We start from the raw sequence: 13,948 nt of genomic DNA, 5'->3' as shown, positions 1-13,948 counted from the left end.
ATTCAAACTAGGCTATACGAATACGCACGCTATTATTCACTTCAAAGACCCGATTCTGCATTATATTTCACTATTCCACTCCATCAGGTCCCTGTGGGAAAATATCCGCTGGGCGTTTGGCATATTTGTCCCCATATGAATGAAAATGAGCTAATAAAGCACAGTATGACTTCATCTTTAGCTCGCGGGTTGCCTGCGATGACTCGCTGTCTTCACACACACACACACACACGTTCAGTCACTCATTCAGCTAAAGTCAATAAGCGGATGAGAATCCGTCACTATGGCAACACAGCAGCACAGCTGAGGGCAAAGCATGAGTCATCATTATTGTTTTGCACTCTTTGAGACTCTCGCACCACAGATTGAATTTCAAAACCTCAATTAGGACGGAGAGAACAACAAATCACCAGGTATAAGTCACAGTAATTCAGTGGAGGCCTTTTATTCGTAAAAAAAACCTACAACATACTTTTAAAGCTATTTTATTAAGTAATATAAGTCTCTAAAATTAAATATACTTTCAACTTTACAGAGTAAACAACAGCAGATTGCAAACAGCTGAACATTCTTGAAAGCTCCACTGCAGCTCATTTAATCGGATTTTATGGATCCCGCTAAAAATAGAAATTCTGTCACTTACTGATCATCAGGTTGCTCCAAAAATACTATGCAAGTCAATGGGTGCCATCATCTTCTTTTATATTCAACAGAAGAAATAAACTCAAACAGGTTTAGAAAGACAAAATATTCATTTTTGGATGAACTGTCCCTTGTCTGAATCACTCTCAAACAATACCTTTTTAATTCTAATAAAAATACAGCAATTTTCGTGTAAATCTAAAAACAAATCACATTATCAAAATACAAATCAAACATCTAAAAAAAAAAAATAATAATAAAAATAATTAAATCTAATATATACAAACTGAAAAAAATAGTGGTGCAATTAAAATTACGCAATTGGATCTGAATGATTACATACATTTTTTGTATGCTTCTTTGAGTATTTATTTGAGTTGCATTACTCTGTACGATGAAAAAAAAAAAAAAAATTACTATTGTCTATAATGTCTGTCTCTCTGCTGCTGAATCTGGGATCATAATTACTATCCAACTCCACCGGAGCTCAGAAGTACAGCGGAAGAGCTAATTACTGGTTTCAGAGCTGTATTTGCTGACAGATCAAACTATCAGCTGAATCTCAGCCAAAGAGGCTTTGTTTTGTTCATGCAAAAGTGCAGATAGCACAAAATTAGCAGCTTCCAAGTAGATAACTAGGACCATATCAATCTTAACCTCAATCCTTTAAAACAGACAATGTGAGACTGATCTAAGAGCAAAAAAAAAAAAAAAAAAAAAAAAAAGAATTTTCTACTCGCTGTTGAATCTAAAATTGGATGAGGGCTCTGGCACAGATGGAGACGAGGGCCCGGCACTGGACCCTGTACTGGGAGGAGCACTGACATCTGGACACACGAACAACAGAATTCATTTGAATTAGACATTTTATGCTACATATATACACACACACACACACACACACACACACACACACACACACATATATATATATATATATATATATATATATATATATATATATATATATATATATATATATATATATATATATATAAATAGTATTAATAATATATAAAGTATTATTTTTCAAAAAGAACATGTTTTTAAACAGTTGTAAACATTTTTTATATATTAATTTAAAGTAATTATCCTTATCCTAACAAAACACTTTCTCAATCAGTGGTGTGATTTCGGGGAGGGGCTTCAATATCTGAATAACCAATAGCAATTCCACTTGGTACCGCCTGTCAATGCTTTTTTTTTTTTTTTTTTTTGTTTAAAACACAATATTAAGTCAACCAAACCAAAACCTGTTGGAAGATTCTCAGTATTTGTTTTAGAAATCATCATCAGATATGACCACATTTATATAACCAATATCCTGCTGTATTGTCCTACATAAAGAGCCTCACGGAACTAATGTTACATAACCAAAAAGAACAATTACACTATTAATCTGGAAGATACTTTTGTCTTCCAGCATGTTCCTGGCCCCACTTCCACAAACAATGATATTATAGTAAATGGGTTACAAAGAGGCAGACAACGCAGTGACTAACGCAACCTAGATTTTTACTGAAAGCTGCTCCTAAAGCCACAGACTGAACATAAATCACTAAACTCTCAGGGGAAACTGTGCGGCATTAAAAGCCAACAGTAATCATCTAAATGGCAGAGCTAAAAACTAGAATAAACCAAATATGAGGTTTCATGTCTCCTCCAGTAAGAGTGATCATTTAAGGTTCCCCAAAAAGTGCCTTATCCTATTAAAAAAAAGGTCCTATCAAAGTGATAAGATGGCAGTACCATGTCAAACACTTTACTAGGTACACCTGGTCAACTGTACCTTATTGCTAATATTCAAACAGCCAATGTCACAGCAGCAACTCAATGCATTTAGTCATGCAGACATGGTCAAGATGATCTGCTGAAGATCAAACAGAGCACCCAAAAGGGGAAGAAAGGTGATTTGAGTGACTTTGAACTCATCGTGGTTGTTGGTACCAGACAGGTGGATCTGAGTATTTCACAAACCGCTGATTTCCACACACACAACCGTCTCTAGGCTTTAACTTTGCTGATGTTTTAGCAACTTGTTAAATCTATGCCACAGAGAATTAAGTCATTTCTGCAGGAAAAAGAAGGCCCAAGCGAGGTGTACCTGATAAAGTGGGTGTACGTGATTGTAAAGTGAAGTACACTCACACCAGAGAGACTGTGAAGTCGGTTGGTTCCGGACCGGGGTTGATACTGGCGTGTCCTGGTTATCAACATCTATGGATGGCTGGGAGTGTGACTCAAACATGGCAGACAGGGCTAAATAGAAAAAACAAAACAAAAAAAACCCAGATTTTACACTCTTAAAAATAAAGGTTATAAAAAGGTGTTTTCACAGCGATGCCACAGAAAAAAAAGTTGGTTTCCTCACACATATCAGATACAGTTCACTCAAAAATGAAAATTGTGTTATTAACTACTCACCCTCTTGCTGTTGCAAACCTGTAAGATCTTGTTCATCTTCTGAACACAAATTAAGATGTTTTTAATGAATTCCGAGAGATCTCTGACCCTCCCTTGACAACAAGGGAATCACCATGACAAATAGCAAGGACATCGTTAAAACAGTCCATGTGACATCCGTGACTCAACCGTAATTTTGTGAAGCTACGAGAATACTTTGTGTACAAAGAAAACAAAAATAATGACTTTATTCAACAATTTTGTCTACTCCACATCATCCTATAGTGCCATTTTAGAGACTATCCACTGAACGTAAACAGCAACTGAACAACAATAAATCACACAGATTATTTTAATGATCTCCTCGCAAAGTTTCTGGACATTGACCATTGAATGTTTGGTGTCTATGCAGGGTCAGAAAGCTCTCAGAATTCTCTAAAAAACATCTTAAATTGATTAAAGAGGTCTTACAGGTTTGCAGCAACAAGAGGGTGAGTAATTAATGACTGAATTTTCACTCTATGTGGACGTCAACATAAGCAAGTGATCTTCACATTAACCAAACCATATGTACAGGCATGCGGTAAGAAAAGAGGAACAGAAGTTAATGACTGAATTTTAACCCTTTAAAAAAATTAAAAATCTAAAAACCCTTTTCCACAATAAAAACGAAAGGAAAGGAAAGGTTCTATGGATGTTAAAGGCTCTTCATGAAAGCGTTGATTTCAAAGAACCTAAACACTTAAGGCCCTTTCACACGGGACACAGCAAACGGTGGAAACTCCATGTGGCTGCCGCTTTTTTCCCATTTATATCCCTAAAATTTTAACGGATCACACAACTCATTGATGTCAGTTAATTTACATCCCGTTTTCAACCATAGATATGAGCTCAGTAAAATGTTACATGATAAAAGCATCAAAGTATTTATGTACTTACATTTGAGCCTCTTGAATTGTGTCTCGCTCCCGTTCTTACACAGTGTGGTGAGGAACTCGTCCACCTGCTTGAGGGACAGCGAGTTGTGCAGTGTCTCCAGTGGATAGATGGAAGGCACCAAGGAGCAACCTTCAAACCCTGCACCAACACATGGTCCAAAACAAACTTTCAGTGGCAGCCATCATTACAGATATCCCATTAACTAACTTGTATGGAGTATAAAACCAACCTCTTGTGACCTACAAGCACTTTATGGCCAAACACACATCACCCAACACTATTTCACCAATAGGCATCCATAAAATCTCAACCATGATGCAACTGGAATCACAATGTCCCATGTTGGATCGTGACACATTTTCACACTTGATTTGACAAGAATGAACAATTTCTAGAACTTCGGCCCAGTAACAAAGTGTTTTGCATCTTGTTTGCAAGGCATTATCAGTTTAACGCCAACAGAATTAGGACGGACTTCTGCAGGCTAATAAACCAATTAGGAGCTTTACATGTTTAACTAACCAATAAAAAGATTAGAGAAACTGTCATCAAAAAACCCCAAAAAAAACAAGTGCAATGCTGGAGTCTGGAGAAAGACACTTTAATGACCCCAGTATATTGAAATGGATTTAATTACTTCTTGGTTCGCTAATGTGTGTAGGTTAGCAGTAATGGAACTAGATGATGATAGAGAAAATGGGTAAATGGAAGTGGTACGCTTTCCCAGTTTAATAATGACAAAAGAACAGTTACTCAGAAGCAGTTTAATTCAGCACTTTATAAGATATGAAAGATTTGCATATTATTAAAAAGAGCTTGCTTTCTTTATCTCGTAAGCCGGGTGCACTGTAATTCTTGTCTGTTCTTTACAATAGTTGGTAATCAGATTGAAACGTGTGGCCTTGTGTGACTTCAACTTTTTCAAGCAGGTCATTCAGTTAGTGAGCTGAATTTTCTAAACAAATTCACTCTGAGTTTCCAAAGTGCAATAACAATATACAGCCTGGGTGACGTTATTCATTTAACTCAAGCGTGATTTAACTCAAGACTGAAATCAAGTGTGCCAGGCTTTGTTTTGCATAAAAAAATCCATCCATGCAGTTTGCACACAACATATAGCATGCAATAAACACATGTAATAAAAATGCAGTTAAAATACAAACCTTTCAATGATTTATAGACACAAGAAAGGTTTGATGCACATTCATATTCCTCAGACAGGTTACAAAAAGGTTGAAATTTATGTATTTGCATATATTTTTAATTGCATATTAATTTTTTCTATTGTTAATTTTCTGCTGAAAACAGTTCTACTGCTTAATATTGTTTTGGAAACCATGATCATTTTTTTTATATTAAACATCAATAATTTGGTATCTACATATTTATAAAAGCAATATGCCACTGGAGGTCATAGATTTTATTTTACTATGGTTAAGAGGGTATTAGGGCACATAGCATGAGAACACTCACTAATGGTGGTAAAGTAAATGTAACTTCGGTCCTCTTATGCATCATTTTTCTGTCTTGGGAAATGAAAATATTCTGTCAATCAAGTTACTCTAACAAATGTAAAAAGCTGCAAGAGCATTATACTTACTCTATGTAGACGTCAACATAAGCAAGTGATCGTCACATTCACCAAGCCATATGTACAGGCATGCGGTAAGAAAAGAGGAACAGAAGTTAAGCGATGTTATAAAGCAGAAGGAAACGCCACTGAGTGATGAAAAGCAAGAAGTCAGATAAAAAAAAAGCACAGCAGATAACCGTGACGCCTCGGTTTCTCACTTTTGTACATCAAAAGTGAGAAAACTCAAAAAATTGGGGGAAGGACTGAGCAAGTGACAAGACGGCTGACCACAGAAGGATTCTGGGGGTTTCTGGGCAGCATGGAGCTTTACTGATGCTCATCTAAGAGCGCTACAGGAGAGAGATGAAAAAGACTGAGGTGAAGGTTAACAACAGGGAGGGATAACAAATGTCCAGGGACAGTAATACTGGGAAGAAAAGAGATATAGTAATGATAGTTTTCTTGTATTTCTTTGTCATTTTTAAGAAAAATAACTAGGTAGAGGAAAGAAAATAATAAATAGCAGTAAGGAGTGGATTGATTTTTAAAAACATTATTAATTCATCATTTAAAAAAAGGGATTCTGGGAAGACGGATAAAAAGAGGGGAGGGAGGAGTAGCACTATTAATTTTTCAGTTGTATTTTTTTAATGCAAGAAAAAATATATAAATAAGCACTACAATGAAATTCAGGCACAGGAATTCTGGGAATGGAGAAGAGAAGGAAGAAGGTATTGGGTTTTAAAAACTATTTTATTTTTCATGCGCTTTTTTTTTTCTTCTTTGCAAATGAAATTATTAAAAACATTTACATTAAAAAAAGCAGTCTGGGCAAAGGAAGTTTGGAAAAGAGTAATGCTAGTTTTATTAACTATTATTAACTATTAATATTATTTTCAGAATTATACTTTTTGAAGAAAGAAATTACCATTTCTTTTTTAATTTTATTAAAAAAAAAAAAAATTCTAAAAAAGCACTGCAATTCTGGGAAAACAGAGGAGAAAGTAAAGAGCAGTGTTAATTTTTTAAGCATTACAAATCAATCTGTAATAAATAAGTACATGTAGTAACATTAAATATAATAGAAACATTACTACAAGGAAATTTGGGAAGATGGAGAACAGAAGATAGCCTAGCCAGTAGCCTACGATTTATTTCAAATTTGTGATTTTTAAATAAAAAGTTTTAATTTAATAAAAGTCACAAAATGCGTCGTTGTTTTGTTTGTTAATTGTACAGTTTATTATTGAGGATGGGGAGTCAGGCAAAATCATTCAAATCCACAGAGTAAAATGAGGAAGAGGAAGGAGAGTAGGAGGACAGGAGAGATGAGGTAAGCAAAGATGTGGCAGAGATGGAGGAGGGATGGTGTGGGCCGTAGGGATTCAGATAGGAACTAAACACTGCAGGTTGAGGGGAACAAAGGGATGACAGAGATGGAGGAGGAGGAGGAGGAGGAGGAAGGAGAGGCCACTGCAGCACACAGCAATGAGGATCCACTGCCTCAACCCCTGCTGAGATGTTTTTGCCAGTGACTCAGCAACATACAATTAATGAGCTGAAATTAATGTTTTTGGTTTTGTCAGGACCTACAACTATTTTCAGAAGCAACCAGAGCGCAATTAGAGTCCTTGCTCTCCGAACAGAGCCTAAAGATGGAGCAAAGCTTTGCATTATCAACTAACGTACAAATTATGCTGTTTGTATTTGAATGAAACATTTGAATAGATTAGGTTTCACAGTGCATGCAAACTCTCCTGAAGTTTCATAACACAGTGACTCATTCATACAAAGTCAGCTGTAACAAGCAGCAATAATCTTGCACTGAAGCATTTTTTTTATGCGCCTCTGTTACCTAATTCTTAAAGAGCATCAATTACAGCATAACACACAACATCACCTAACCAATGTAGTGGGATATCTGTTTTAGACTGAAAAAACAGCCCAAATAAATGACAATAATTTAAATAATAAAAATTCAATAATTTGTAATTAAAACAATACAAAACAAATTACAATAATAAGTAGTATACAAGGATTATTTCTATATGATATAATAATTATTTTACTATTATTATTATTATATTTCTATAATATTATATAAATTCTATAATATATAAATATTTATTTAATATATAATATTTAATATTAATATTTAATATTTTTTCTTACATACATGTGTATTTATATAACACACACACACAAACATATAAATTTTTTTATGTAAACAAACTTTTTTGGATGTGATTAATTGTGATTAATTGTTTGACAGCACTAAAAATAAGCAACATCAATAATGCAAAAACTATTGCTATTGATGTAAAATTCTAATAATTATACATTACCACATTAATAACAAATTAAATAATTATAAATAATAAAATAAATAAAAAAAACATTAACAGTGCAAAACACATACTTGGTTGAAGGGTCGAAGTTCCCAAAGAAGATATTTTTGCTTTATTTTTCAGTAAAACAGCAGGTTTGCATCTGTTTTCTGTTTACTAACTTGATTTTAAGGCTTGATTAACTTGGTCTGTACTGTACTTTTTCCCCCTCATGATCTACAGCTTAAAGGGGTCAGCCCAACATTTTTTCTCACTTTAAATCGGATTTAAAAATTGGACAGAAATGGGTTTTCAACAGTACAGTAGGTCAGCGAGTTCATCTGCATCATGTATTAGAGCCTACAATTCTTCTACAAATCACAATAATCAAATCTAGTTCTAATGTATTGCTAACGCCACTTCAGTGGGAAAAGAGGATTTTTTTTTCGGTCTTGACAAATATGCTTAATGGCTGGAAAAATGACAGACACATGTTGATAGGAAACACATGGCTAGTCCTTCTGAAGGGATTTTAGACTCGTGGCAAAAGTGAGTTTCCCTCAAGCTGTGTTAAACTGTCAAATGAAATAAGCAAAGTTATATCACTTCAACTCTTCCCTTGGCTGTACTGTGTGGAGAAAAACACTTCAACCTCACCAAAACCCATCTGAACTTGAATCCCTACAGAGACCCACGTTCGGCAATGCCTTGCTCTAAACATATGCAGAATTTTATTAGGGTTCAGTCCCTCTGTAATAGACTTATGAATGTGAATATAATGACCATCTTAAACGTCTCTCTAAAGTCTCAAACTGAACAAGATATACAGAAACAAATCAACAGGATCATGCAAATATAAAGCCCTGGATAAAAAAAGAAGTTTGTTTAAAAGAAAAAAGCACATCATTCTCATACATTTCATATCAATTCAGATAGTAATTCAAGTAAACACAGATGAGATGTAACCCTCACCCCATTAGCATCTATGACCATCATGCAAAGTGTGAAGTTTATTTATTATCTCCACTGGCAAAAGTGCTTTAATATACTACAGTAACTATATTTAAACACTGCATAAATTCTTAAATATAGAAATATTTTACTAAAACAAAACACATTAGCTCGAGAGGCAAAACCGCATATGATATAAAAAAAGACATTTTTTAGAAAATATAATTTCTAAGCATCAATTAAAATAACTGCAGTGTTATTTTAATATCGCAACAATAGTTTTATAGTTTTTATTAATATTTGGAATCAGCTTTTATATTCATTTCAATTAAATATTTTGTAATTTTGTTGTGTTTTGCCAATTTTTAGTAGGTTTTAAACAGTCTGTATATTCCATGCTATATAGTCTATATATTTCCATTATTATTTTAGTATATTAAACAAATAAATTCAAATGAAAAACTTTGCTATACGGCTCATATTTTAATTGGTTTTAATTAGAGTAATAAATAAATGAATAATTAAAACCAAATTCTTTGAAGTCTTAATATCGTGTAGCTTCTTCCTGCTCAAATAAACATTTATAGAATCATTAAGTATATTATTATTTAATATTTATTAAGACTGCAATGAATACGTACTGTTCTTTAAAGTAGCGCATATGCCTTGCGGTCATAAAGCAGTAATGGTGGTGGAAGGGTTAATCATTTCTAAATCAAGTAGATCAACATAAAAGGTGTTCACACGTTTTTTCCACACAAACAGCAATATATCCTAAATGATATATTCGGTACACGACCCATGCATCGAGTCAATCAGAAGGAGAAATGAATTAAGATGGGTGTGTCTTGTGAATATAGATGAAAAAGGTGAAGAAAAGCTTTTCCGATTTATAAAGTAAATCAAACAAAAAACATTAAAAAAATAAATAAATCACAAACTGCTAAATTACGAAGACTAGCAGCAGCAGAGGGCATGCAGGAGTGTGTCAACAAAAACAAAAAACACGGACTCAAAAACTCCAAACATACCATTGGTCGGATGCCTGGCATACGACACAGAAAATCTCTTTACTGCCGGCATAGAGAGCAGCTCTGAGGAGATAAAAGAGGGATTCAGCATTACTCGTGTCACTGCGCCCTCGTGAGCTTTGGCTTTTACTCAAAAACCACCAGCATTTGTAATCCTCCCACCATCACGCAATCTTTCGGTCCCTCGTAAAACCATCTAGAACAAGCAGGTAAAAGTAACAGTGGGGCCAGATGCTGCCCTTGAATGTAGAGATAGAGTAACAAAAAACAACAGATGTCACAAACTACCCAGAATTCTCTGTGCTACGGCATCCTTTTGGATGCAGCATGACATGGCAGTATTTTGGGTGCTGTTTCAAATGTCTTGCACAAGGAAAACCCTCTACATCTCAGAGACACAGCAACACCCTGTGGACAAAACTATTAATGCTGCTAAGAAAGCGAGGGGTGAACATTCAGTTTAACTAGTACTTTTAATAGTAATAATACTACTAATGAAAACAAGAACGGCTTATTAAATATTACGCTTCAAATAATGTATTTGATCCTGACGGGGACAGAGAAAACGCATTGGTTTACACAAGTGCAATTTCCAATAAATGTTTTGAAAACCATAAGATTCGTTAGAGATTGTGTCGCCATGGATATCCATCACAAACACATTTTCAGAAGTGTCACAGGACACTAAAATGTTTCTGTTTTGCATAAAAAGCTTGTAAATTTGTGCAATTTAGTCAATTACAAAACAAATGGTTGTTTACATGCACATGCAGCATGCAAATAAGCAGTTTGGAGGTAGCAAAGGTGACCAATGATTATTGGATAACGGTGGAAACCTCACTTTCCCACGCGAGACACTGATAAACAGCTAGACACAAATAGTTTGGGAACAGCTCCAGCTGTGTGCAGTGACTTAATATGGGACGTCTTCGAAGGCTAGAATAAACTTTCAAGTCTGACATATGGTGAAAAAAAGCCACTAGGATGAAGTAGGAATATTGAATGCTAATTGGTACATTATATGCTTCACTGAATGAAGACATTACTTGGAAGAATCGCTAGCTGGGACGGTCGTGATGATTTGAATCTTCAGGTCAAAGGGGGCCGAGGTACGTTATATCCCTGAGTGTGTGTGTGTTTGGGACGTACCGGTTTGAGAAGACAGATTCCTGAGCGAGGAGGGTTTTTTGCGGGGAACTCGTGCTAAGTCTCTCAGGTTGGGGAAGGAGGCGCTGAAGAGGCCGGCACACTGGGCGCCTGCGTGTGGGAGAGGAGGGAGACCGTGGAGCGGTGGGGAGGGGAGGGGGTTAGTAGTGGTTAGTTTAGTGCAATCTTTTATGTATATTTTCTGAATTTATTAATAAAAAAGTACTATAAATAATTAAATATTCATATAAAAATTACTTTTTATTTTACATTTAGATTTTTTTATAATAATCGTTTTATATTAATACGTATAATATGTATTGCTGTCATCAAATCTAAAAGTTTTTGTTTACATAATATATGTATGTGTACGCTGTATATTTATTATGTATACAGAAAAAGAAAATATTGAAAATCTTCATCTGTTTACATAATTATAAATATAATTAATACATAAACATGACATGTTTCTTAAATGTATACATGCATATGTACTATGTATATTTATGGTGTAAACTAAATATTTAATTTTGGATGTGATCTTTTGACGGCAGTTATTTTATGTAAATAAATATTTTATTATTATTGTAAATTGTAAAAAAAAAAAAAGAAAGAAAAAGAATTGGCAAAATGAAGTCTAAATGCAACGTAGGAAAAAAAACAACAAAAACATTTTAAATGAAGTAAAACAATAAATGTTATTCATTAATAATTCAGAATATGTATAAAATATTTACCTTAAGAATAACTAATAGGCTAACTTTGGAATGTGCTTATGTTATTTTTAATGTTATTATCATTTTGGTTTATCATGCATGTGTGTGTATTTATATGTACATAACATACTGTGTATTTTTATTATTTATTAAAACTTTTATTTTTTATGCAATTAATTTGACATTTGATATATGTAAATAAATATTCTATTACTATTATTATAAATATATAACAACATCAACTATCAAAATATTGTATTGTAAAAACCTACATGTATGAAAAACAAGATTTAAATACTAGAAATGTAATGACTGGGGATTTAAAAGAATAAAAGCACATCTGTAACCACTAGAGGGCAGTACCAAAAACCTGCACTTGTTTAAAAACTCTAATGAAAGACATGCCATATGCAACATGCAGTTAGATAAAAAATAGGGATCTGCAAATCATGCTTTAAAGGTTTAGTGAGGTGCAAACAACATTAGCCACAATCTCTAAACATTATGCACCGCTGAGCCTACAAAACACAGCATTGTCGCCTTGTAAATGTTCTTCGGAGATAGAAATAGTATAGACAAGAATAGCAGAGAAGGCCTTGCCAGCAGCCATATTTAGACCACTACTGGCAGCATGACTGCATTTCCGACGCACATGACTTAAATAAACTTCAGCAGGGTCCTTGAACCGTGTCATTGCCACTAAAGAGAAACGAGTGCGTTTAACAGTCAACCGGGACAGGTCACTTAAAAGGTTTTTCCAATGAGACCGATGACAGGAGAGATGTGCTACAAGAAAACAACACAAGTGAAATGCAATTCCCACCTAGCCCGCTGGGTTTGATCTCAGGTGACTGGCGAGAAGATGATGGGAAGATGCGATACGCCAGCCCTCGAGAAGAAGTGTTGCTCTCTGAAAGAGCCTGCAAAGAGAGGAAAACAAAGTCATATACAAAATCATATGGACAAACAGAGAAAAAAGACATATACATAAAACAGTACTGCCAAGCATTAGCACAAACATTCCTTTTAAGTAAATTCAACTTGTTATTCAGATTTTAAATTATATACCTACAAGGAATATAAATGTTATTCATAGATTTTTTAAATATTTTAAATAATATTTAAAAATATAATATTAATATCAAATATTAGACCACGGTACTTTTTTTAGGATTAAGCAGAAAAGCTAAATTAATAGTTTTTTCAGCATTTTAATTGTCTTTACTGTCACATTTTATTAATTTAAGACATTGTTCCTCAATAAATGTATTAATAATAAAAAGAAAAAGAAAAGAAAGTCTACTAGAAGAGCATATAACAGAGCACTGTACCTCCATAGATCCTGCTTTTCGGCTTCGTATGAGTGGTGACTTCCTCTGAATGCTGACTGGCTCAGTCAGTGCGGCTCTGTCGGGCTCATCTTGGGAAAGGTCTTCAAGACTCCCCGGGTCTGTCTGCTTCTCGTGGTTCTGTTACACATGAAATGAAAGTGTTGGAAATGGTCCAGCACGCAATATTTCTTTGAAAGTTGCACATAAAATACAGAAATCAGCAGAGGAAATAATTAAATGTGTAGACCTCGGAGGAGGCAGGCCGGAAGCCAAAACCCATCGGTGCATTATCCTCATCCTTGCACCCCTTTACTCCCGGGCTAAAGTGCAACTCCACGTGAAAACGTTCCTCTGAGGAGGGGTCCTACAGACACGCATATCAGCATATGAAATAAGCATAGAAACGGAGTTCAAAGAGCTGATGCCACATCTCGTACCTTGTTATTGTCCTCATACAGCATAATAACAATCTGTGTCATGTAGTTGAGTTCGGTTACGGCACTGAGGTAGTCCATAGCCTGCTTCCACTGTTCATCTTTTTGCTCCTAAACAGACACAGATAAGATAAAAACAAGTGGTGACCTGCATTAAACACGATGCGGGGTCTCGCGTGTATGTTTGATGTTTGTTTACTCACGTCTAACAGGCCTCCGTAGCGAAAGATGTTAAGCAGGGAGTGTACATGGCTCTCGCTGGTGAAGTACAGCCGGGTTCGAACGTGTCGACCCGGAGACATCACGCCCCGCGAGTACCTGAACCACCAGGAGAGATGAAATACAGAACCTGATCACTCACAGGCTCTGAGTCTGCAGCTTCTACAGCAGTGCGAGTTTGTATATGCTGTATGGTTTTGATGGAAAAAGTGGGAAAAGTATGCAGCAACACAGAC

At 35.0% G+C, this 13,948-nt stretch overlaps 1 protein-coding gene across 10 annotated transcripts in view; it reads right to left on the bottom strand.

Annotated features, from left to right (window-relative positions):
• Nucleotides 1-469: 469 nt before the first annotated feature.
• Nucleotides 470-13,948, bottom strand: part of ppip5k1b (diphosphoinositol pentakisphosphate kinase 1b) — a 30,666-nt gene continuing 17,187 nt past the window's right edge. For 2 of the 10 annotated variants that reach the window (XM_043228582.1, XM_043228584.1), the window contains 10 exons: nt 13,697-13,820; nt 13,497-13,604; nt 13,307-13,423; nt 13,060-13,197; nt 12,552-12,648; nt 11,016-11,123; nt 9,867-9,929; nt 3,985-4,122; nt 2,791-2,901; nt 470-1,469 (listed from right to left, as the gene is read on the bottom strand). In XM_043228582.1, coding sequence (XP_043084517.1) covers nt 1,375-1,469; nt 2,791-2,901; nt 3,985-4,122; nt 9,867-9,929; nt 11,016-11,123; nt 12,552-12,648; nt 13,060-13,197; nt 13,307-13,423; nt 13,497-13,604; nt 13,697-13,820 — 1,099 coding nt within the window. In that variant the 3' untranslated portion in view covers nt 470-1,374. The remainder of the gene's footprint in view (nt 1,470-2,790; nt 2,902-3,984; nt 4,123-9,866; nt 9,930-11,015; nt 11,124-12,551; nt 12,649-13,059; nt 13,198-13,306; nt 13,424-13,496; nt 13,605-13,696; nt 13,821-13,948) is intronic. The other 8 variants (XM_043228583.1, XM_043228585.1, XM_043228587.1 and 5 more) reach the window with 6 other exon arrangements.

The sequence above is a fragment of the Puntigrus tetrazona genome, chromosome 25, assembly GCF_018831695.1.
Source record: "Puntigrus tetrazona isolate hp1 chromosome 25, ASM1883169v1, whole genome shotgun sequence".
Classification (NCBI taxonomy): domain Eukaryota; kingdom Metazoa; phylum Chordata; class Actinopteri; order Cypriniformes; family Cyprinidae; genus Puntigrus; species Puntigrus tetrazona.
Note: the sequence above shows the minus strand (reverse complement) of the source record. Positions and strands in the feature narration are given on the sequence as shown.